The following is a 26,343-nucleotide window of genomic DNA, read 5'->3' on the forward strand; positions in this document are numbered from 1 at the left end:
AAGCCAGTTTTGTATCCACCTTGCCAGCTCACTTCTGATCCCATGCAACTTCACCTTCTGCACCAGTCTGCCATGAGGGACCTTGTCAAAGGCCTTACTGAAGTCCATGTAGACAACATCCACTGCCTTATCCTCATCAAGCATCTTCGTCACTTCCTCGCAAAACTCTATCAAGCTCATGAGACACGACCTCCCCTTCACAAAACCATGTTGCCTCTCACTAATACGTCCACTTATTTCCAAGTGGGAATTACAAGTGCCAGACAATGACCATTTCCAGCAAGAGAGGATTTGACCATTGCCCCTTGACCTTCAGTTAATTGTATTACCATTGCTGAACCCCACTATCAACATTCTGGCAGTTACCATTGACCAGAATCTGAACTGGACGAGCCATATAAATACTCTGGCTACAAGAGCAGGTCAGAGGCTAGGAATCCTGCGGTGAGTAACTCTCTCCTCCTGACTCCCCAAAGCTTGTCCACCATCTACAAGGCACCCAAGTCAGGAGTGTGATGGAATACTCTCCACTTGCCTGGATGGGTGCAGCTCCAACAACACAAGAAGCTCGACACCATCCAGGAAAAAGCAGCCCACTGATTGGCACCACATCTACAAACATTTAATCTCGCCACCACTGAAACAGTGGCGGTGGTACCATCTATGCCCACATCCTGGAAATGAATTTTTAAAAATGTGGTTCACTCTTAACTGGCTGAGCAAACCACTTAGTTCAAGGACAATTAGGGATGGGCAACAAATGCTAGCCTGTGAAAGAATAAGAAGGAAAATAACCTCTTGGGGGAGGCAGTGGTGTTGTGGGTATTGTCACTAGGCTCGTAATCCAGAGATCGAGGGTAACATCTGGGAACCGGGGTTCAAATCCCACCATGGCAGATGGTGATATTTGAATTCAATAAAGATCTGGAATTAAGAGTTTAATGATGACCATGAAACCATTGTCGAAAAAACCCATCTGGCTCACTAATGTCCTTTAGGGAAGGAAATCTGCCGTCCTTACCTGGTCTGGCCTACATGTGACTCGAGCCACAGCAATGTGGTTGGCTTTCAAATGTCCTCCTGAAATGGAGGGTAGTTAGGCATAGACAATAAATGCTGGCCCGGCCAGTGACGCCTGCATCCTGTAAATGAATGAAGAAAAACTAGGATAGCAAATGTTGTGCCTTTGTTTAAAAAAGGGTTGCAGGGAAAAGCCTGGGAATTACAGGCCGGTGAGTCTCATCTGTAGTTGGTAAGTTGATAGAAGGTATTCTGAGAGATAGGATCTACAGGCATTTTGAGAAGCAAGGACTGATTAGGGACGGTCAGCATGGCATTGAGAGTGGAAAATCATGTCTCTCAAATTTGATTGAGTTTTTGAAGGGGTAACCAAGAAGGTAGACAAGGGCAGTGCAGTTGATGTTGTCTACATGAACTTTAGCAAGGCCTTTGACAAGGTACTGCATGGTAGGTTGTTGCATCAGGTTAAATCTCTCTATCCATGGTGAAGTAGCCAATTGGATACAAAATTGGCTTGATGACAGAAGACAGAGGGTTGTTTTTCAAACTGGAGACCTGTGACCAGTAGTGTTCCTCAGGAATCGGTACTGGGTCCACTTTGTCATTTATAGTAATGATTTGGATGAGAATTTAAGAGGCATTGTTAGTAAGTTTGAAGGTGACGCCAAGATTGGTGGCACAGTGGACAGTGAAGAAGGTTATCTAGGATTGCAACGGGATAGTTTCCTTGAACAGCATGTTACGGAACCGACGAGGGAACGAGCTATTTTGGATCTGGTATTGTGTAACGAGGTAGGTAGAATTAAGGATCTTATTGGGAAGGACCCTCTTGGGTCTAGTGACCACAATATGGTCGAATTTCTGATTCAGATGGAAGAGGAGAAAGTTTGGTCCCAAACCAGTGTCCTCTGTTTGAACAGAGGGAAATATGATAGGATGAGGGATGAATTGGCTAAGGTAGACTGGGAGAGCAGGCTGGCAGGTAGGATAGCTGAGGAACAGTGGAGGATTTTTAAGGAGATCCTTTTCAGTTCTCAGCAAAAATATATTCCAGAAAAAAACAAGGATTGTAAGAAAAGGGAGAACCAGCCGTGGATAACGAAGGAAATAAAGGAGAGTATTAAAATAAAAACAGCTGCGTACAGAGTGGCCAAAAATAGTGGAGAAACAAGTGATTGGGAAAAATTTAAGAAACAACAAAGAGAGACTAAGAAAGCGATAAAGAAAGGAAGGATAGACTATGAAGCTAGGCTAGCAATTAATATAAAAAATGATAGTAAAAGTTTTTATAAATATATAAAAAGGAATAGAGTGGCTAGAGTGAATGTTGGACCCTTGGAGGACGAGAGGGGGGAGTTAATAGTGGGAAATGAGGATATGGCTGAGTCTTTAAATAAGTTTTTTGTGTCGGTCTTCACGGTGGAGGACACAAATAGTTTGCCAAATATTAACGATGGAGGGTTGGCAGCAGGAGAAATACTTAATACAATTAATGTTACCAGAGAGGCAGTGCTGGGTAGACTAATGGGACTGAAGGTGGACATGTCCCCGGGTCCGGATGGAATGCATCCCAGGGTATTGAAAGAAATGTCAGAGGTAATAGTGGATGCGTTAGTGATTATTTATCAAAACTCGTTGCATTCTGGGGTAGTGCCGGTTGATTGGAAAACGGTTAATGTTACGCTGCTGTTTAAAAAAGGAAGGAGACAAAAGGCGGGGAACTATAGGCCGGTCAGCTTAACTTCTGTAGTAGGGAAAATGCTGGAATCCATTATTAAAGAGGAGATAGCAGGGCATCTGGATAGAAATGGTTCGATCAATCAGACGCAGCATGGATTCATGAGGGGAAAGTCGTGCTTGACGAACATGTTGGATTTTTATGAAGATGTGACTAGGGCGGTTGATGGAGGAGAACCGGTGGATGTGGTGTTTTTGGATTTCCAAAAGGCGTTTGATAAGGTGCCCCATAAAAGGCTGCTGAAGAAGATTAGGGCACACGGAGTTGGGGGTAGTGTGTTAAAGTGGATTGGGGACTGGCTATCCGACAGGAAGCAAAGAGTCGGAATAAATGGTTGTTTTTCCGGTTGGAGGAAGGTAACTAGTGGCGTGCCGCAGGGATCGGTACTCGGGCCGCAACTATTTACCATTTATATAGATGACCTAGAGGAGGGGACGGAGTGTAGGGTAACGAAGTTTGCAGACGACACAAAGATAAGTGGAAAAGTGAATCGTGTGGAGGACGGAGAAGATCTGCAGAGAGATTTGGACAGGCTGAGTGAGTGGGCGAGGATATGGCAAATGGAGTATAACGTTGAGAAATGCGAGGTTATACACTTTGGAGGAAATAATAACAAATGGGATTACTATCTCAATGGAAACAAATTAAAACATGCTACCGTGCAAAGGGACCTGGGGGTCCTTGTGCATGAGACGCAAAAGCCCAGTCTGCAGGTACAACAGGTGATCAAGAAGGCAAATGGGATGTTGGCCTATATCGCGAGGGGGATAGAATATAAAAGCAGGGATGTCTTGATGCACCTGTACAGGGCATTGGTGAGGCCGCAGCTGGAATACTGTGTGCAGTATTGGTCCCCTTATATGAGGAAGGATATATTGGCATTGGAGGGAGTGCAGAGAAGGTTCACCAGGTTGATACCGGAGATGAGGGGTTTGGATTATGAGGAGAGGCTGAGGAGATTGGGTTTGTACTCGTTGGAGTTTAGAAGGATGAGGGGGGATCTTATGGAGACTTATAAGATAATGCGGGGGCTGGATAGGGTGGAGGCGGAGAGATTCTTTCCACTTAGTAAGGAAGTTAAAACTAGAGGACACAGCCTCAAAATAAAGGGGGGTCGGTTTAAGACAGAGTTGAGGAGGAACTTCTTCTCCCAGCGGGTGGTGAATCTCTGGAATTCTCTGCCCACTGAGGTGGTGGAGGCTACCTCGCTGAATATGTTTAAAGCGCGGATGGATGGGTTCCTGAGCGGTAAGGGAATTGAGGGTTATGGGGATCAGGTGGGTAAGTGGTACTGATCCACGTCAGATCAGCCATGATCTTATTGAATGGCGGGGCAGGCTCGAGGGGCTAGATGGCCTACTCCTGCTCCTATTTCTTATGTTCTTATGATTAATTGGACCAGTGGGCTGATGAATGGCAGATGGAGTTTAATTTAGATAAATGTGAGGTGATGCATTTTGGTAGATCAGATCGGGGAAGGACCTACTCAGTTAATGGTAGGGTCTTGGGGAGAGTTACAGACAGAACAAAGAGATCTTTGGGTACAGGTTCATAGCTCCTTGAAATTGGAGTCGCAGGTGGACAGAGTGGTGAAGAAGGCATTCTGCATGCTTGGTTTCATTGGTCAGAACATTGAATACAGGGGTTGGGTTTTGTTGATGCTGTACAAGATATTGGCGAGGCTACACTTGGAATACTGTGTACAGTTCTGGTCACCCTATTATAGAAAGGATATTATTAAACTAGAAAGAGTGCAGAAAAGATTTACTAGGATGCTACTGGGACTTGATGGTTTGAGTTAGAAGGATAGACTGGGACTTTTTTCTCTGAAGCGTAGGAGGCTGAGGGGTGATCTTATAGAGATCTGTAAAATAATGAGGGGCACAGATCGGCTAGATAGTCTATCTTTTTTCCAAAGGTAGGGAATCCAAAACTAGAGGACATAGGTTTGAGGGGGGGAGATACAAAAGGGTCCAGAGGGGCAACGTTTTCAGAGGGTGGTGAGTATATGGAAGGAGCTGCCAGAGGCAGTCATAGAGGTGGGTACAATTTTGGCTTTTAAAAAGCATTTAGACAGTTGCATGGTAAGATGGGTATAGAGGGATATGGGTAATTGAGGCTGGCTTAGTGGTTAAAAACTGGGTGGCGTGGACAAGTTGGGCTGAAGGGACTGTTTCCATGCTGTAGACCTCTATGATTCTAAGGCTTTGACAATTGTAAATAGATTTTATACAATGACATTCATCTGTCATTGTAAACTCTTGAAAGTCTGGGCACATACTACTTAATCATTCAGCAAAACCAATGAGCCCAGCAGAACAAATCATCTGAAATCTATTTAATATTTTATGACTCATTTAGTTAGTGCTCAGCTAAATTTCAGTTCCATATTTGAGGCATTTCTTTTGTCATAGTTCCATAATTGCCTTGGGGAGAAGTATGGTGAACTCTCATTGAAGTAATTTTGGTTCCATCCTGTTTAGCTTGGAGTGGATTACAAGTAGGAATTTTATTTTTTTGCTTCATAACTTGACATAACCGGTGTGATCTTTTTTAGTTTTACTGGGAAAAGGTTGTGAACGGGCTAGTTGCCTAACCGGTCACACAATGGAGTTGCTCTCAGGCTGGTGCTGAAGGAGTTAATGGTGAATATCTCTCTCACTCTCTCTGTCCTGAACTGTTATGGTAATTTATTTCCATTTCTCTGCCTTTTGTGTCTCCAGGTACAAAGCCCAAAGCTGGTGGCGTTCGTTTCGGAGCCGAGAGCCATGACGAGGGCACAGCCAATCATGTTCACTTTGAAGAGAAATTGCATGACTCTGTTGTCATGGTGACCCAAGAGGATGATGGGAGTTTTTTAGTGAAGGTGAGATCAAACTCATGGCTTGTTATTTTAAACATTCAATCTCGGGAGGTGGAGGTCAGCAAAGTTGCCATTTATTTCTAGTCTACAGGGCCATTAGAGACCAGTATTCTTATTTCCTCGTATTACTGCTTTTTTCCCTTATGGATTGCCATGTTCTCTCCCTTCCCTATCAGTGATGTGGAGATGCTGGTGTTGGACTGGGGTGGACATAGTAATAAGCCTCACAACACCAGACTAAAGTCCAACAGGTGTATTTGGGATCACGAGCTTTCAGAGCGCTGCTCCTTCATTAGGTGGCTCACCTGATGAAGGAGCAGCGCTCTGAAAGCTGATGATCCCAAATGCACCTGTTGGACTTTAATCTGGTGTTGTGAGACTTATTACTATTCCCAATCAATTGCACAGTGGTTAGCACTGCTGCCTCACTGTGCCAGGGACTTGGGTTCGATTCCCATGCTTGGGTCACTATCTGTGTGGAATCTGCATGTTCTCCCCGTGTCTGCATGGATTTCCTCTAGGCGCTCCAGTTTCCTCCCACAGTCCGAATGACGTGCTGGTTAGATGCATTGGTCATGCTAAATTTTCCCTCGGTATAACCGAGCAGGTGCCAGAGTGGCGACTAGGGGATTTTCACAGTAACTTCATTGCAGTATTAATGTAAGCCTACTCGTGACTAATAAATAACCTTTAACTTTTAAATTTTAGCTATTTTAATATTTAAAAGCCTATAATAGGAACTGGCAAAGTTGGCTTTCGATACATTCTTGAGGCATGGGTTATAGTAGATTGATACCTGGAATGAGCAGGTTTGCTTATGAGGAAAGGTTGGACAGACTGGGCTTGTTTCCACTGGAGAGTAGAAGAGTAAGGGATGACTGGTGAGAGATCTTGTGTATGCTTAGCCCTGTTTGCGTCAGTCTATGCAGAGACTTCATTTTAAGATATTTTTGCCTGTGCAACTAACTCTGCTCAGCTGGACAATTGACTGCATGTAGAATGAGAAGGCTAAAGGTTAGCTAGAAATTGACTGCATTCCTAAAGGGTACACAATGCAGACAAGCAAGTTATTCAATAACAGCAGCTGCAAGGATTGTTTTTCTAAGACGGAGACAGACTACGGAAGACACTTCCAATAACAAGATAAGGGTTGAAATATAGTTGGATTTTAGTGTGTGTGTTTTCAGTTTGAGATCTAGTTCTGTTGTGCATTCCAGTTCAGTACAGAGCCTGGCTGAGAAGCTAGTCTCCAAGTTCGCGTTTTTACTGCCTCTGTCATGTTAATCTTAAGTTCTGTTCAATAAAAGAAAACCATTCTAAAACTCGTACCAAGTGCTGTCCCCTCGTCTATTCAAACGAATGAATGGACCCAACAAGTTGATTGAAGCCTAAAAGATCCCGAATGGTCTTGACAAGGTGGACGGGCAAAGGATGTTTCCTCTTGAGTCCAGGACTAGGGGGCACTGTTTTAAAATTAGGGGTCACCCTTTTGAGACAGATGAGAAGAATTATTTTCTCTTCAGGGTTGTGTGACCTTGGAACTCTGTCTCAGAAGGCAGTGGAAGTGGGGTCACTGAATATTCTTAAAGAAGAGGTAGATTCTTGTTCAGCAAGGGAATCAAAGGTTATCGGGAGGTACATGGGGAATTTGGAATTCAAAACCGATTAGCTATGACTTTATGGAACGGTGGAGCATGCTCAAGGAGCCGAATGGCCTACTTCTCCTATTTTGTATATAAATATTAGAAGAAACAACTTGTGCATTGGGGTCTTTTGGAATAAGAAGGAGCACTGAAGGAGGCATTCGTCTTCAAAGTAAGGAGACAAATTAAGCAGAGAAGGCTCTTAAAGCAATATTAAAGATGGGTCACGGGATAAAGTAGTTGTAAAATCCCAACTGGTTCTTTAGAGGCAGACACTTGCTGCCCTTGAGCCCTGCCTGGACTCCATGTGAATCCAATCCCACAGCATTGTCACTAGCACTGCACAGTCCCCTGAGGTGGCACTCACCTGTATCGCAGCACAAGTAGGGATTAGAAATAAATGGGACAGGAAGAGATTAAAGGAAGGGAGGGCTAGGGTTTGGAAAACACGGATGAGAAACACTGCTGCTGCCTCGCAGCGCCAGGGTCCCGGGTTCAATTCTATCCTCTGAGCACTCTGTGTGGAATTTGCATGTTCTCCCCATGTCTGCGTGGGTTTCCTCCGGGTGCTCCAGTTTCCTCCTATAGTCCAAAGATTAGGTTGATCATGCTAAATTGAAAGTTGATTTATTAGTGTCACAAATAAGGCTTGTATTAACACTGCAATGAAGTTACTGTGAAATTCCCCCTAGTTGCCACACTCCGACGCCTGTTCGGGTCAATGCACCTTAACCAGCACGTCTTTCAGACTGTGGGAGGAAACCGGAGCACCCGGAGGAAACCCACGCAGACACAGAAATGTGCAAATTCCAGACAGACAGTGACCCAACCCGGGTCCCTGATGCTGTGAGGCAGCAGTGCTAACCACTAAATTACCCCTTAGTGTCAGGGGAATTAGCAGGGTATATATGTGGGGTTACAGCAAGAGGGTCTGGGTGGGATTGGTGCTGGTGCAGACTCAATGGGCCAAATAGCAGCCTCCTGCACTGTAGGGATTCTGAGGGATGTGGATTATCAGTGTAATCTTGGTGTCCTTGTGCATCAGTCGCTGAAAGTAGCGAGCAGATACAGCAGGCCTTGAAGAAGGCAAATGGTGTATTGACCTTCATAGCGACCTTGAGTATAGAAAGAGGGATTTTTTTTGTACTGTCTGAGGCCACACCTGGAGTATTGTGTACAGTTTTGTTGTCCTTATCTGAGGAAGGATGTCCTTGCTGTAGAGAGTGCAGCGAAGGTTTACCAGGCTGATTCCTGGGATGGCAGGTCTCATATGAGGGGAGACTAAGTCTGTTAGGATTTGATTCACTGGAGTTTAGAAGAGAGAGGGGATCTCATAGAAACTTATAAAATTCCAACCGGTTTAGACAGAGTAAATTCAGAAAGAATGTTCCTGATGGTGGGGGAGTCCAGAACTAGGGGTCATAGTTTGAGGATAAGGGGTAAACCTTTTAGAACTGAGTGGGTGAAGAAATTTCTCCTCACGAGGGTGGTGAATGTGTGGAATTCACTCCCACAGAATGTAGTTGAGGCCAAAACATTGTGTGATTTCCAAAAGAAATTAGATATAGCTCTTGGGGCTAAAGGGATATGGGGGGGGGGGGATCAGGATATTGAATTCCATGATCAAAATGAATGGCAGAGCAGGCTCGAAGGGCCGAATGGTCTACTCCTGCTTCTATTTTCTATGTAAGTGTAATAACTGGTCTCCCTGTGCCTGTCAGGTGGATTGTGAAAATTATATGGTCTAAAAATTGTATACTGCCTTGGTCAGGCTGCATTTGGAGTATTGTGCACAAATCTGTCATCTGTCCTATAAAAATAACATGGGAACAATGGCAAGAACAAGAATAGCAGCGGGACTGAGATTGCAGCTATCAAGAAAGATTTAAGAGCTTGGCTAAGATTTATTTTAAAACGTAAGGGGATAAGTGTGTAGTGATCCATTTTGGCAGATCCAATGGGATGAAGCAGCAGTATAATATGAAGGGTACCATTCTTAGCAGTGTAGAGGATCAGAAGGACCTTGGGGTCCGGGTCCATAGGACTCTTAAATCGGCCTCGCAGGTGGAGGATGCGGTCAAGAAGGCGTACGGCGTACTAGCCTTCATTAATCGAGGGATTGAGTTTAGGAGTCGGGAGATAATGCTGCAGCTTTATAGGACCCTGGTTAGACCCCACTTGGAGTACTGCGCGCAGTTCTGGTCACCTCATTACAGGAAAGATGTTGAAGCCATTGAAAGGGTGCAGAGGAGATTTACAAGGATGTTGCCTGGATTGGGGGGCATGCCTTATGAGGATAGGTTGAGGGAGCTTGGTCTCTTCTCCCTGGAGAGACGAAGGATGAGAGGTGACCTGATAGAGGTTTACAAGATGTTGAGAGGTCTGGATAGGGTAGACTCTCAGAGGCTATTTCCAAGGGCTGAAATGGTTGCTACGAGAGGACACAGGTTTAAGGTGCTGGGGGGTAGGTACAGAGGAGATGTCAGGGGTAAGTTTTTCACTCAGAGGGTGGTGGGTGAGTGGAATCGGCTGACGTCGGTGGTGGTGGAGGCAAACTCGTTGGGGTCTTTTAAGAGACTTCTGGATGAGTACATGGGATTTAATGGGATTGAGGGCTATAGATAGGCCTAGAGGTAGGGATATGATTGGTGCAACTTGTGGGCCGAAGGGCCTGTTTGTGCTGTGGCTTTCTATGTTCTAAGGCTGAGAGGGGACCTAATAAAGAACTTTACGACTCTAACTGGGGTGGACAGGGTGGATGAGAAAGATCTCAAAACTATGGTCCACCAATACAAAAGCAAAACCGTGCAGATGCTGGAAATCTGAAATAACGACAGAAAATGCTGGAAAAATCCGGCCGTGTCTGTAGAGAGAGAAACAGGAGTTCTGAAATTGGCCTGAAATATTCATTCTGTTTCTCCCAACAGATGTGGCCAGACCTGCTGGATTATATATCCAATAGGGAAGAAAGGAGAAATGGATTTACTCAGAGGGTGGCACAGTGGCTGGCACTGCTGTCTCATAGTACCAGGGACCTGGGTTCAATTCCAACCTTGGGTCACTGTGTGGGGACGTTCTCCCCATGTCCATGGGTTTCCTCCAGGTGTTCCGGTTTCTTCCCACACTCCATAGATGTGCAGGTGGATTGGCCATGCTAAATTGCCCCATAGTGTCCCAATGTAACTACAAGGGGTGGGACCTGGGTGGGATGCTCTGTTGGAGAGTCAGTGCAGACTTGTTGGGCTGAATGGCCTATATTTGCACTACAGAGATTCTATGATGCAGAGTGTGGTTGGAATGTGAAACTTTCTACTGTGGTTGAGGCAAATAGTTTGGATGTTTTCAAATGGAAACAAGATGGTTACACGCGATAAAAATCAAAAGATGTATCAAAAAGCTGAGGCTCAGTAGATTTGTGTACACAGACGAGTTGGGCTGTCCTGTATATCCTGTGTAAATCTGGGAGAGGAAGTTCTTCCAGTGCTCCGAATAACAGCCCTCCACAGCTATTGTGAGGGAAACCACAGTAAGTAGTCTCTCAACACCAGGTTAAAGTCCAATAGGTTAATTTGGTAGCAAATAAACCTGTTGGACTTTAACCTGGTGTTGAGACTACTTACTGTGCCTACCCCAGTCCAATGCCAGCATCTCCACATGAGGGAAACCAATTCACCTTCACTCACTTCACTGTGTACAGAGCTTTGTTTGCAAAATGGTTGTCATTGTGCATGATCTTGCAGGCTCGGTGGGCCGATTTGGCCTCCTTCTGCACTGTAGGGTTTCTATGATTCTACTCCAATTAAGGAAACTTGGTATGGCCAATTCGCCTAACCCACACATCTTTGAGCTCAGAGGGTGACACAGTGGTTACCACTACTGCCCTCACAGCGCCAGGGATCCAGGCTCGATTCCAGTCCTGAGTGACTGTTGGGACATTCTCCCCGTGTCCATGGGTTTCCTCCTGGTGCTCCAGTTTCCCCCCTCATTCCAAAGATGTGTCGGTGGGTTGGCCATGCTAAATTTACCCCATAGTGTCCCAAGGTAAATACATGGGGTTACGGAGTGGGGCCTGGGTGGGATGCTCTGTTGGAGAGTCAGTGCAGACTTGATGGAAAGCACCAAAATGAAGGGGGAAAAAAAACATACAACTGCGTAAAGGCAAGTGGCAGGTCAGAGGACTGTCAATATGAAGAATGGCAGAGAAAGACTAAAGGGTTAATAAGGAAAAACAAATTAGAGTATGAGAGGAAGGTGGCTGGCAATGAAAACTGGATAGCAAGAGTTTCTGCAAGAATTTAAAAAGGAAAAGAGTAAGTTTAAGTGAGTGGTGGTCATTTTAGAGTGTGACAATATGGAGGTTTTTATTCATTCATGTGATGTGGGCATCACTGGCGGGGCCAGCATCTATTGCCCATTCCTAATTGTCCTTGAAGGGGCAGTTGAGAGTCAACCACGTTGCTGTGGGTCTGGAGTCACATGTAGGCCAGACCAGGTAAGGACAGCAGATTTCTTTCCCTAAAGGATATTAGGGAACCAGATGGGTTTTTACAACAATCAACATGGTCATTATTAGACTTTTTTAATTCCAGATTTTTATTGAATTCAAATTCCACAATAATGTGTGAACATTACTCTGGGTCTCTGGATTACTAGTCCAGTGACAATACCACGATACCACCGCCTCCCAAGTTAATAGTAGATAATAAGGAAATGGCAGATAAAATGAACAAATATTTTGCTTCTGCCTTCACTATGGAGGATCCAAACATTCCAGTAATAGCTGTAAAGCAGAAGGGAAAGAGGAGCTCTTTGAAACTGTAACCATGAGGGAAATGTTACTGAGCAAACTGATGGAGCTGTGGGCTGACATGTCTCTCAGCCCCGATGGAATTCGTAGAATTAGAAAATTCAGAAGGAGGCCATTTGGCCCATTGAGTCTGCACCAACCACAATCCCACCCAGGCCCTATTCCCGTAACCCCATGTATTTACCCTGCTAAACCCCCTGACACTAAGGGACAATTTAGCATGGCTAATCAACCTAACCCGCACATCTTTGGACTGTGGAGGAAGACAGAGCACCCAGAGGAAACCCACGCAAACACGGGGAGAATGTGCAGACTCTACACAGACAGTGACCCAAGGCCGGAATTGAATCTGGATAACTGGTGATGCATTTTGGAAGAAATAATGTAGGGAGGAGTTATACAATAAATGGCAGAGTCATCAGGAGTATAGAAACACAGAGGGACCTAGGTGTGCAAGTCCACAAATCCTTGAAGGTGGCAACACAGGTGGAGAAGGTGGTGAAGAAGGCATATGGTATGCTTGCCTTTATAGGACGGGGTATAGAGTATAAAAGCTGGAGTCTGATGATGCAACTGTATAGAACGCTGGTTAGGCCACGTTTGGAGTACTGCGTCCAGTTCTGGTCGCCGCACTACCAGAAGGACGTGGAGGCATTGGAGAGAGTGCAGAGAAGGTTTACCAGGATGTTGCCTGGTATGGAGGGTCTTGGCTATGAGGAGAGATTGGGTAGACTGGGGTTGTTCTCCTTGGAAAGACGGAGAATGAGGGGAGATCTAATAGAGGTATACAAGATTATGAAGGGTATAGATAGGGTGAACAGTGGGAAGCTTTTTCCCAGGTCGGAGGTGACGATCACGAGGGGTCACGGGCTCAAGCCGAGAGGGGCGAAGTATAACTCAGACATCAGAGGGACGTTTTTTACACAGAGGGTGGTGGGGGCCTGGAATGCGCTGCCAAGTAGGGTGGTGGAGGCAGGCACGCTGACATCGTTTAAGACTTACCTGGATAGTCACATGAGCAGCCTGGGAATGGAGGGATACAAACGATTGGTCTAGTTGGACCAAGGAGCGGCACAGGCTTGGAGGGCCGAAGGGCCTGTTTCCTGTGCTGTACTGTTTTTTGTTCTTTGTTGTTCTTTGGTGCTGTGAGGCAGCAGGGCTAACTACTGTGCCACCTCATCCTTGGGTCTGAAAAGAGGTGGCTAACGAGGTAGTAGGTTTGTTGGTATTAATTTTTCCAAAACTCACTAGATTCTGGAAAGGTTCCATCAGACTGAAAAGTAGCAAATCTAACCCCTCTATTCAAGAAGGGAACGAGGCAGGAAATGATAGGCCAATTAGCTTGACGCCTGTCATAGGGAAGGTGTTAGAATTCATCATTAAGCACTCGGCTATAACCTCTTTAAAGAAATTCAAGGTAATTGAGAAGAGTCAGCATGGTTTTGTGAAATGGATATCATGTTTCATTTATTGGAGTTCTTTGAAGAATAAAGGGGAGCCTATAGCTTGATTTCCAGAAGGCATTTGACAAGGTGCCACATCAAAGGTTATTGCAGAATGTAAAAGGGGGTAACATAAATCAGCATGGATAGACTGGCAGAAATAAGAGTATGCATAAATGGGCATTTTTCTGATTGGCAGGATGTGATGAGTGGAGTCCCACAGGGGTCTGTGCTGGGGCTTCAACTTTTTGCAATTTATATCAAAGGCTTTGAGGTGACTGAAAGCATAAACTTACAGATGAGACAAAGATATGATGTGGAGTTGCCAGCGTTGGACTGGGGTGGGCACAGTAAGTAGTCTCTCAACACCAGGTTAAAGTCCAATCAAATAAATCTGTTGGACTTTAACCTGGTGTTGTGAGACACTGTGCTGACACATAGATAGGGAAGAATGGCCTACTTCTCTTATGTTCGTTGTGACAACATTAAGTTAGACATCATTGAAGCCACATTCATTGCATATATCCCACAATCAAAATGTGAACATGTAATGCAGAGACTCCCTAATTGTCTTCCATCTGCCCTCCGTCTTATCCAGAATGCTTCTGCTTATGTCCTAACTTGTGTCAAGAACCATGCACCCATCACTCTTGTGTTTGTTGAGATCCATGGGTTTTTCTCGTCTGGCAATACTTCAGCTTTAAGATTCTCATTGTTTTTACTCCCTCCATGGTCTCGCCTCTTCCTATCTTTGTAGCCTGCCCCATCCCTATAAGCCGACGAGGTATCCTATGTTCCTCCAGTTCTGACATCCTGAACGTCCCCAATTTTAACCATGCCACCATTTGCAGCTGTGTCCTCAGTAGCGGAGGCCCAAAGCACGGGAGTTCCTTAAGTCTCTCCACCTCTGTTTTCCCCCTTTAAGAAACTCTTTAAAAACCTATTCTTTCTGTTTTAACCAAGCTTTTTGTCAGCTCTAATATCTTTCATGTAACATTGTGTGGGCCAATGGTCCTGTGAATATCTTGGGATGTTTTATTAAGTAATAGATGCTATATAAGCTCAATAGAAAGTGCTGGAAACACTCAGTCGCCATAGCAAAAATAGGAAGGCAGGTTATTATTTGAATGGGTGTAAATTGACGCAGGTGAATATTCAGCAAGACCTTGATGTCCTCATGCATCAGTCGCTGAAAGTAAGCACGCAGATACAGCAGGCAGTAAAGAAGGCAAATGGTATATTGGCCTTCATTGCAAGATCACTTGAGTATAGGAATAGGGATGTTTTGCTGCAATTGTACAGGGCTTTGGTGAGGCCACACCTGGAGTATTGTGTGCATTCTGGTATCCTTATCTGAGGAAGGATATCCTTGCTATAGAGCAGTGGTTCCCAAACTTTTTTCACTGGGCCGCACTTTCGGAATAAAAATTTGCTCGCGCCACACTGAATTTTTTATTGATAAATACATTCAAAAATTCAAAAACAAAAAAAAACACTAGCAGTGCTTGATTCATAACATAGAACGCAACTGCTTTATAATATGATCATGGGACATCCAGAAAGTATAAAATGCTTGTTAAATGTTTCTTTGTTTGTCCTTTAATCTTCCCACCACACTTGCCATCCTCTCTCGCTGCACCAGTGTGGTGCACCGCACCCTTTGGGAACACTGCTATAGAGAGAGTACAACAAATGTTTACCAGGCTGATTCCTGGGATGGCAAGTCTGTCATATGTGGAGAGACTACGTCGGTTAGGATTATATTTACTGAAGTTCAGAAAAGTGAGAGGGGATCTCATAGAAACTTATAAAATTCGAACAAGATTAGACAGGATAGATTCAGAACGAATGTTCCCAATGGTGGGGGAGTCCAGAACTAGGGGTCATAGTTGAGGATAAGGGGTAAACCTGTTCGGACTGAGATGAGAAGAAATTTCTTCACCCAGATGGTGGTGAATGTGTGGTATCATTACCACAGAATGGCTGAGGCCAAAACGTCGTGTGATTTCGAGAAGAATAGATTAGTTAGCTCTTGGGCTAAAGGGGGGGGGGGGGAGAGAAGGGATCAGGATGTTGAATTCGATGAACGGCCATGATCAAAATGAATGACTGAGCAGGCTCAAAGGGGTGGATGGCCTACTCCTACTTCTAGTTTCTATTTGTGCAGAGAGGTGAGGTGACAGTGACAGCCTTTTCATCAAGACCACATTCGACCGAGTGTAGCATCAAGGAGCCCGAGGAAACTGGAATCGATGGGTACAGGGGGCAAACTCTCTGCTGGTTGGGAGTCATACCTGGTGCATAGGAAGGTGGTTGTGGAGGGTCAGTCATCTCAGCCCTAGGACGTCTCTGCAGGAGTCCCTCAGGGTAGTGTTCTAGGCCCAACAATCTTCAGCTGCTTCATCAATGACCTTCCCTCCATCATAAAGTCAGAAGTGGGGATGTGCAATCATTGGCGAACAACGTTCAGCATCATATGCGACAACTCCGATACTGAAGCTGTCCATGTTCAAATGCAACAAGATCTGGACAATACCCTGGCTTGGGGTGGCAAATAACATTCATGCCACACAAATGCCAGGCAATGACCATCACCAATGAGAGACACTCTAACCTTGCCCCTTGACATTCAATAGTGTTACCATCATTGAATCCCCCACTGTCACCATCCTTGGGGTTACCATTGCCCAGAAACTCAACTAGACTCCCACAAACACAGTGGCTACAAGAGGTGAGAGGCTAGGAATACTGCGGCGAGTAACTCACCTCTGGACTCCCCAGAGACTATCCACCATCTACAAGGCACAAGTCAGGAATATGATAGAATACATTCCACTTGCCTGGATGGGTGCAGCTCCAACAACACAAGAAGCTCGACACCATCCAGGACAAAGCAGCCCACTTGATTGGCATCACATCGACAAAAAATTCAATCCCTCCACCACTGACGCTCAGTAGCCGCAGTGTGTACTATCTACAAGATGCACTGCAGCAATTCACCAAAGATCCTTAGACAGCACCTTCCAAACCCACGACCACTTCCATCCAGAAGGACAAGGGCAGCAGATACACGGGAACACCACCACCTGCAAGTTCCCCTCCAAGCCACTCACCATCCTGACTTGGAAATATATCGCTGTTCCTTCACAGTCGCTGGGTCAAAATCCTTGAATTCCCCCCTAACGGCATTGTGGGTCAACCCACAGCACATGGACTGCAGCAATTCAAGAAGGCAGCTCACCACCACCTTCTCAAGGGCAACTAGGGATGGGCAATAAATGCTGGCCAGCCAGCAATGCCCATATCCCACAAACGAATAAAATAAAAGTTAACGTTTTGATTTGAATATGATACATGAAGGCAGAAATGTGATGGATTTTACACAGTTGAAAAGTGGAGTGGATGAGGAGGGAGAACAGGGAAGGTCAGAGGGTCAAAGAGATTAAATGACAAAGATGTCAGGGAGCAAAAGGCAAAGGGAGTGGCAGTGTTTGCAGTAAAACTAAAGCTGTTGTCCAGAGTGTGGTAATGACAGAATAACGAACAGTTCTTATCTGAAATTAAAAACATGGGGGAAAAGAGATTCAGACCAGCACCAGAATCACAGAATCCGACCAGTGCAGAAGGAGACCATTCGGCCCATCGAGTCTGCACTTACAACAATCCCACCGAGGCCCTATCCACATAACCCCACATGTTTACTCTGCTAATCCCTCCACATGGCCAATGCACCTAACCCGCATGTCTTCGGACTGTGGGAGGAAACCCACACAGACATGGGGAGGACGTACAGACGTACGTGTGGAGACGTAGAGACTCCACACACACACTGATGAAAAGCATAGGGTGAACGGTGGGAAGCTTTTCCCAGGTCGGTGCTGACGTTCACGAGGGGTCATAGGTTCAAGGTGAGGGGGGGGGGAGGTTTAACCCCGGATTACCCCCCCCCCCCCCCCCCCCCCCCCCCCCCCCCCCCCCCCCCCAACCAGGGAGGGAAAAAAAGAATAAGAGTGGGGAACAGAGTTCATGGTCTGAAACTGAGGAGCTCGGTGTTAAGTCCTCTAGAAGGCTTTAAGTTGCCGGATCAGAAAATGAGCGCACTTCGTGAGCTTGACTGGAACACAAACAGCTGCAGCCTTTCGGCACTGATGCAGCCTGGTTCTGGTAATGATTATTCTTACTCCTCCTCTCCAACCTTGTTGCTCTCTCGCAATTATGGGTTTTGCATTCAATATCTGAATTTATTTATTTTTAAAAGCTCTTTTGAACCCATCATGTATTCTAAAACTCGTTATCCCGGTTAACTGTTCATTATGCTGGCTGCTGTTAGTCGTTTTAAATCTATTTGATTTCAAAAGGCAGCACTTGCTTTACCTTCAGGTATCAGTGTTTCACGTTCCACAAGAAAGATGGGAAAATAAATTTAAAATTCTGTCCATTGTCTGTGCTGCTTACAGTTTGCACATGTTTTGCATCTGTGTTCTGCATGAGGTAAGCTGCAGAGAGGTTGTTGAAGTGCTGTACTGACTGTACAAAGATGTTGTTCTGCGGCACAGTGGTTAGCACTGCTGCCTCACAGCACCAGGGATTTGAGTTCAAATCCGGCCTCGAGTCACTGTCTGTGCGGAGACTGCACGTCCTCCCCGTGTCTGCGTGGGTTTCCTCCGGGTGCTCCGGTTTCCGCGCACGGTCCAAAGGTGTGAATGTTAGGTGGATTGGTCATGCTAAATTATCCCTTAGTCTCTCAAGATATGTAGGTTAGGGGGATTAGTGGGGTAAATATGCTGGGTTTTGGGGATATGGCCTGGGTAAGATGCTTTTTCAGAGTCGGTGCAGACTTGATGGGCTGAATGGCCTCCAGTACTGTCGGGATTCGATGTGCACTCACACCGGCTCTCCAGAATAAGTCCATCTGCCCCATTCCCTGTTCTATCCCCATAGTCCTGAAATTTTAGTTGGGTATCTCTGTCAAGCACCAGCATTTGCTGGGTGTCCCTTATTGACCTTGATCAGTTGAGAGTTATCTGCATTGCTGTGGATCTAGAGTCACATGTAGGCCAGACCAGGTAAGGACGGCAGATTTCCTTCCCGAAAAGACATCAGTGAACCAGATGGGCTTCATCGACAATGGATTATAGTTTCATCATTACTGGGATTGGCTTTCAGTTACAAATGTTTAAAAATGGAGTTCAATATGTTTATTAATTGAATTTAAATTCCACTAGCTGCCAGGGTGGGATTCGAACCTGTCGCCCAGAGCCTGGGCCAGCGACATTACCATGATGCCACCACTGCCCCCCCTGCCCCCAATCAATTTCCTTTTGAAATCCATTGATCATCTCTATTTGTGTCACCTTCGAGTTCCATGTCTTTACCATTCGCTGCTTTAAAAAAAATCCTCCTCACCTTCCTCTTGGTTGAAGCTTTAAATCCTAGTCCTTAAGCCATTATATCATAAGAACAGTGTTCAGTTATCTTCCTCATCAAAACCTTTCATAATCTTGCTAATCTCCTCTCAATCTCCTTTGCTCCAAGGAGAACAGCCCTTCTCCAGCCTAACCTATGGATGGCACAGTGGTCAACATGGCTGCCTCACAGCGCCAGGGACCCGGGTTCAATTCCCGGCTTGGGTCACGCTGTGTGGAATCATACAGCACCGACACATTAGAAACACCTGAACTCCCACCTAATCTCATCTGCCAGCACTTGCCCCATAGCCTTGAATGTTATGATGTTCAATGTGGTTGACTCTCAACTGCCCTCTGAAATGGCCCAGCAAGCCACTCAGTTCAGGACAATTAGGGATGGGCAATAAATGCTGGCCAGCTAGAGAACCACATCCCATGAACAAATAAAAAAAAAAAATTGCTACTCTTGCTCGTGATGCCCACATCATGAAAATAGATTTAAAATAGTGCTGGAATATGGTATAACTGGGCATCCTTCATTTTGATGTAACATTTGTGCTGGTTCACCTGTGTCTGATGGACACTGGAAACTTAATTATCGATCAGTACATTTGAGTTGCAACAGTTGTAGCTGCGTGGTTCTGAGCTTAGACTTGGAGACACAGAAGGCTACAGCACAGACCGAGGCCATTGGGTCATCATACCTGTGCTGGCTCTTTCGTAGAGCCAGCCAATGTATTCCTCTGCCCTGCTCTTTCTCGATACCCTTGTCATTATCTCCTCAATTATTTAGCAAATTGCCTTTGGGAAGGTACGATTGAATCTGCTTCCATTGTTGTTTCAGGCAGCTCATTCCAGGCACCACAACTTGTTCTGTAAATTTAATGTCACTTCTGGCTCCTTACCAATCACCTTCAGTCTTGTCCACTGGTCACCACCCCTCCATAGAATCATAGAATTCCTGCATGCAGAAGAAGGCCATTGAGCCCATCAAGCCTGCACCAACAACAATCCTACCCAGGCCCTGTCCCTATAACCCCATGTATTTTTGATTTGATTTATTATTATCACATACATTATTGCACAGTGAAAAGTATTATTTCTTGCCCACTATACAGACAAAGCATACTGTTCGTAGAGAAGGAAAGGAGAGCGTGTAGTGTTACAGTCATAGCTAGGGTGTCGAGGAAGATCCACTTAATGCGAGGTAGGTCCATTCAAAAGTCTGATGGCAGCAGGGAAGAAGCCGTTCTTGAGTCGGTTGGATGTGACCTCAGACTTTTGTATCTTTTTCCCAACAGAAGAAGGTGGAAGAGGGTATGTCCAAGGTGCCTGGGATCCTTAAACATACTGGTTGCTTTTCCGAGGCAGCGGGAAGTGTAGACGGAGTCAATGGATGGGAGGCTGGTTTGGAGTTTGGAGATGAGTTCCTTGGGAATAATGGTGTTGAAGGCTGAGTTGTGGTCGATACAGAGATGTCTTTGATATCTAGGTGTTCCGGGGTTGAGTGCGGGGCCAGGAAGATGGCATCTGCTGTGGACCTGTTGTGGCAGTAGGCAAACTGTAGTGGATCCAAGTAGTCTGGGAGGCTGGAATTGATTCGCGCCATGACTAACCTTTCGAAGCACTTCGTAATGATGGATGTCAGAGCCACTGGACGATAGTTATTAAGGCACACTGCTTGGCTTTTCTTTTGTATTGGGATGATGGCCGTCTTTACCCTGTTGATCCCCCTGACATTGAGACAATTTAGCCTGGCCAATCCACCTAACCCACACATCTCTGGACAGTGGGAGGAAACCGGAGCACCCGGAGGAAACTCACGCAGACACGGGGAGAATATGCAGACTCGAGGCACAGTCATTCGAGGTTGGAATCAAACCTGGACCCCTGTTGTGGTGAGGCAGCAGTGCTAACCACTGTGTCACCATGCCGCCTTGTTCCTCTTGTTTCTCAAATCCCTGCTCAGTTTTTCAGTATAAAATTTTGGACATCTGGAGATCACTTCACTTGGCGGGAGCAGAGTTTACTGAGCACACCACTGCTCTCTTTACAAGTTAGGAGTGCTGTTGTCTTCACAGAACTAATCCCATGACTACAACTCGTGAACCGTCATGGCGGCTCCAGTGGTACTCGAGCATGAGGCAACTGAGGAAGCTCGAGTGGGAGGGAGAATGAAAAGGGGATCAGAATAATGTAAAAGAAGGAATCCGTCAGACTTCATGCATTTCATTGGAAAGCTAGCAAGGTATGCGAGGGAGAATGGAATAGAAGGATATGTGGATTGGCTGTAAATGTAAGATCCTCAGTGGGATTATATGACCTCTCTGGAGCGAGACCAGAAATTCCCGCCTGAGGTGAATGAACACTTCCGTTGTCCGCCCCTCGCCCGCTCCAATTTTTAAAAAGTTCATCCATGGGACATGGGCGTCGCTGGCTGGTCAACATTTATTGCCCATCCCTAGTTGCCCGAGGGCAGTTGAGAGTCAACCACATTGCTGTGGGTCTGGAGTCACATGTAGGGAAGACCAGGTAAGGACGGCAGATTTCCTTCCCTAAAGGACGTTAGTGAATTAGATGGGTTTTTCCAACAATCTACAATGTTTTCATGGTCAACAGTAGATTCTTAATTCCAGATTTTTATTGAATTCAAATTTCACCATCTGTGTGAACATTACTCTGGGTCTCTGGATTACTAGTCCAGTGACAATACCATGATGCCACCACCTCCCCAGTTAATAGTAGATAATAAGGAAATGGCAGATAAAATGAACAAATATTTTGCTTCTGCCTTCACTATGGAGGATCCAAACATTCCAGTAATAGCTGTAAATCAGAAGGGAAAGAGGAGCTCTTTGAAACTGTAACCATGAGGGAAATGGTACTGGGCAAACTGATGGAGCTGTGGGCTGACATGTGTCTCAGCCCCGATGGAATTATGGAATTGGAGAATTCAGAAGGAGGCCAGTGGGCCCATCGAGTCGGCACCAACCACAATCCCACCCAGGCCCTATTCCCGTAATTCCACACACTTACCCTGCCAATCCTCCTGTCACTAAGGGACAATTTCGCAGAGCTAATCAACCTAACCCGCATATCTTTGGACTGTGGGAGGAAACCCATGCAGACACAGGGAGAACGTGCAGATTCCACACAGACAGTGATCTGAAGCCGGAATTGAACCTGGATAACTGGCGCTGTGAGGCAGCAGTGCTAACTACTGTGCCACCCCATCCTTGGGTCTGAAAAGAGGTGACTAACGAGGTAGTAGGTGCGCTGATAATTTTTCAAAACTCACTAGATTTTGGAAAGGTTCCATCAGACTGAAAAGTAACAAATATAACCCCTCTATTCAAGAAGGGAACGAGGCAGGAAACGATAGGCCAATTAGCTTGATGCCTGTCGTGGAGAAGGTGTTAGAATTCATCATTAAGGAGGTTATAGCTGAGCGCTTAAAGAAATTCAAGGTAATTGAGAAGAGTCAGCAGGGTTCTGTGAAATGGAAATCGTGTTCAATTTATTGGAGTTCTTTGAAGAATAAAGGGGAGCCTATAGCTTGATTTCCAGAAAGCATTTGCCAAGGTGCCACATCAAGCTATTGCAGAATGTAAAAGGGGGTAACATAAATCAGCATGGATAGACTGGCAGAAATCAGAGTATGCATAAATGGGTATTTTTCTGATGGGGTGTGATGAGTGGAGTCCTGCAGGGGTCTGTGCTGGGGCTTCAACTTTTTGCAATTTATATCAAAGGCTACGATGAGGTGACTGAAAGCATAAACTTACAGATGAGACAAAGATATGATGTGGAGTTGCCAGCGTTGGACTGGGGTGGGCACAGTAAGTAGTCTCTCAACACCAGGTTAAAGTCCAATCAAATAAACCTGTTGGACTTTAACCTGGTGTTGTGAGACTGTTTACTGTGCTGACACATAGATAGGGAAGAATGGCCTACTTCTCTTATGTTCGTTGTGACGACATTAAGTTAGACATCATTGAAGCCACATTCATTGCATATATCCCACAATCAAAATGTGAACATGTAATGCAGAGACTCCCTCATTGTCTTCCATCTGCCCTCCATCTTATCCAGAATGCTTCTGCTTATGTCCTAACTTGTGTCAAGAACCATGCACCCATCACTTTTGTGTTTGTTGAGATCCATGGGTTTTTTTCTCGTCTGGCAATACTTCAGCTTTAAGATTCTCATTGTTTTTACTCCCACCATGGTCTCACCTCTTCCTATCTTTGTAGCCTGCTCCATCCCTATAAGCCGATGAGGTATCCTATGTTCCTCCAGTTCTGACATCCTGAACGTCCCCAATTTTAACCATGCCACCATTTGCAGCTGTGCCCTCCGTAGTGGAGGCCCAAAGCACGGGAGTTCCTTAAGTCTCTCCACCTCTGTTTTCCCCCTTTAAGAAACTCTTTAAAAACCTATTCTTTTTGATTTAACCAAACGTTTTGTTGTGAGCCCTAATATCTCTTTCATGTAACATATTGTGTGGGCCAATGGTCCTGTGAATATCTTGGGATGTTTTTATTAAGTAATAGATGCTATATAAGCTCAATAGAAAGTGCTGGAAACACTCAGTCGCCATAGCAAAAATAGGAAGGCAGGTTATTATTTGAATGGGTGTAAATTGAGAGAGGTGGATACTCAGCAAGACCTTGGTGTCCTCACGCATCAGTCGCTGAAAGTAAGCACGCAGGTTTAGCAGGCAGCAAATCAGGCCAATGGTATATTGGCCTTCATTGCAGAGCATCTTGAGTACAGGGATGTTTTGCTGCAATTGTACAGGGCTTTGGTGAGGCCACACCAGGAGTATTGTGTGCAGTTCTGGTGTCCTTATCTGAGGAAGGATGTCCTTGCTATAGAGGGAATACAGTGAAGGTTTTATCCGGCTGATTCCTGGGATGATGGGTCTGTTAAACGAGGAGAGGCTAAATCGGTTAGGATTATATTCAGTGGTGTTTAGAAAAGTGAGAGGGGATCTCATAGAAACTTATAACATTCTGACATGGTAGATTCAGAAAGAATGTTCCCAATGGTGAGGGAGTTCAGAACTAGGGGTCATAGTTTGAGGATAAGGAGTAAACCTTTTAGAACTGAGGTGAGGAGAAATTTCTTCACCCAGAGGGTGGTGAATGTGTGAATTCACTACTACAGAATGTAGCTGAGGTCAAAATGTTGATTATTTCAAGAAGAAATTAGATATAGCTCCTTGGGACTAAAGGGACATAGGGGAAGGAGGGGGAATCAGGATATTGAATTTGATGTCAAAATGAATGGTGGAGCAGGCTCAAATGGCCTACTCCTGCTTCTAGTTTCTATTTGTGCAGAGTGAGGTGAGGTGAAAGTGATAGCCCTTGACATCAAGGCCACATTTGACCGAGTGTGGCATCAAGAGCCCTAGTGAAACTGGAATCAATGGGTATTGGGGCAAACTCTCTGCTGGTCATACCTGGCACAAAGGAAGAAGGTTTTGGTTGTGGAGGGTCAGTCATCTCAGCCCTAGGACATCTCTGCAGGAGTTCCTCAGGGTAGTGTTCTAGGCCCAAGAATCTTCAGCTGCTTAGTCAATGACCTTCCCTCCATAAAGTCAGAAGTGGGGATGTTCAGCACCATTCATGACTCCTCCGATACTGAAGCAGTCCATGTTCAAATGCAACAAGATCTGGACAATACCTGGCTTGGGCTGACAAGTGGCAAGTAACGTTCGTGCCAGGCAATGACCATCACCAATAAGAAACACTCTAACTACCGCCCCTTGACATTCAATGGTGTAACCATCACTGTATCCCCCCACTGTCAACAGCCTTTGGGTCACCATTGACCAGAAATTCAACTGGACTCACCACAAACAGTGGCTACAAGAGCAGGTCAGAGGCTAGGAATACTGCGGTGAGTAACTAACCTCCTGAATCCCCAGAGCCTATCTACCATCTACAAGTCAGGGGTATGATGGAATACTCTCCACTTGTCTGGATGGGTGCAGCTCCAACAAGACACAAGAAGCTTGACACCATCCAGGACAAAGCAGCCCGCTGGATTGGCACCACATCTACAAACATTCACTCCCTCCACCACCGCTGCTCAGTAGCAGCAGTGTGTACTATCTACAAGATGGTACTGCAGCAATTAATCAAAGATCCTGAGACAGCACCTTCCAAACCCATGACCGCTTCCATCTAGAAGGACAAGGAAACTTTTTTTTTAAGGGGCAGCAGATAAATGGGAACACCGCCACCTGCAAGTTCCCCTCCAAGCCACTCGCCATCCTGATTTGGAAATATATTGCCGTTCCTTTGCAGTCACTGGGTCAAAATCCTCAACTCCCTCCCTAATGGCATTGTGGGGTCAACCCACAGAACATGGACTGCAGCAATTCAAGAAGGCAGCTCACCACCACCTTCACCTAATGAGCAGGATAGATTGAGGGGAACCAGTAGATGTAATATACTTGGATTTCCAAAAAGTGTTTGATAAGGTACCGCACAAAAAGATACTTAAGATAAGAGTCCATAGTGTTGGGGCGAGCATATTAGCATGGATAGAGGATTGGCTAACTGATAGAAGACAGAATCGGGATAAGAAGGGCATTTTCAGGATGACAACACCTGTAACGAGTGGAGTTCCAAGGGATCATTGCTAAGACCACAATTATTTACAATATATATTCCTTACTTGGGATGAGGGAAGTGAATGTATGATTGCCAAGTTTGTAGAGGACACAAAAATAGGTGGGAAAACAAATGGTGAGCCCATCGAGTCTGTTCCACCATTCAATCATGGCTGATAAGTTTCTCAACCTCATTCTCCCGCCTTTCCCCCATAACCTTTGATCCTTTTACCAATCAAGAACCTTTTTGCGTCTTAAAGACACTCAATGACCTGGCCTCCACAGCCTTCTGTGGCAATGAATTCCACAGAGTCACCATCCTCTGGCTGAAGAAATTCCTCCTCATCTCGGGAGGGGGGGGGGAGAAAGAGAGAAAGAGACAAACCCATCCCATTTGATCGTGATCACTGGGGAGGGATTCCCAAGCCAGTTGGTGAGTAAACGACACTCTATGCAATGCGCATTTGTGTGTGTAGACATGGTGAATGGCTGCATCATCTGCCTCTTACAGTTGAACAGCCAGCCAACCACAGGCAGGAATAGACAGTTGGACATACCAAAGAACAATATAGCACAGGAACAGGCCCTTCGGCCCTCCAAGCCTGCATTGATCATCCTGCCCAACTGAACTAAAACCCCCTACTCTTCCGGGGACCACATCACTCTATTCCCATTCTATTCATGTATTTGTCAAGACGCCCTTTCAAACTCACCATCGTATTTGCTTCCACTACCTCCCCCGGCAGAGAGTTCAGGCACCCACCACCCTCTGTGTAAAACAAAACTTGCCTCGTACATCT

The 26,343-nt window shown here is 45.5% G+C and overlaps 1 protein-coding gene across 1 annotated transcript in view; it reads left to right on the forward strand.

The window, feature by feature from the left end:
• adisspb (adipose secreted signaling protein b) overlaps positions 1–26,343 on the forward strand; it is a 148,001-nt gene that overhangs the window by 36,611 nt on the left and 85,047 nt on the right. Inside the window, exon 2 of the mRNA XM_078224256.1 lies at positions 5,482–5,624. Coding sequence (XP_078080382.1) covers positions 5,482–5,624 — 143 coding nt within the window. The remainder of the gene's footprint in view (positions 1–5,481; positions 5,625–26,343) is intronic.

The sequence above is a fragment of the Mustelus asterias genome, chromosome 1 (assembly GCF_964213995.1).
Source record: "Mustelus asterias chromosome 1, sMusAst1.hap1.1, whole genome shotgun sequence".
NCBI lineage: Eukaryota > Metazoa > Chordata > Chondrichthyes > Carcharhiniformes > Triakidae > Mustelus > Mustelus asterias.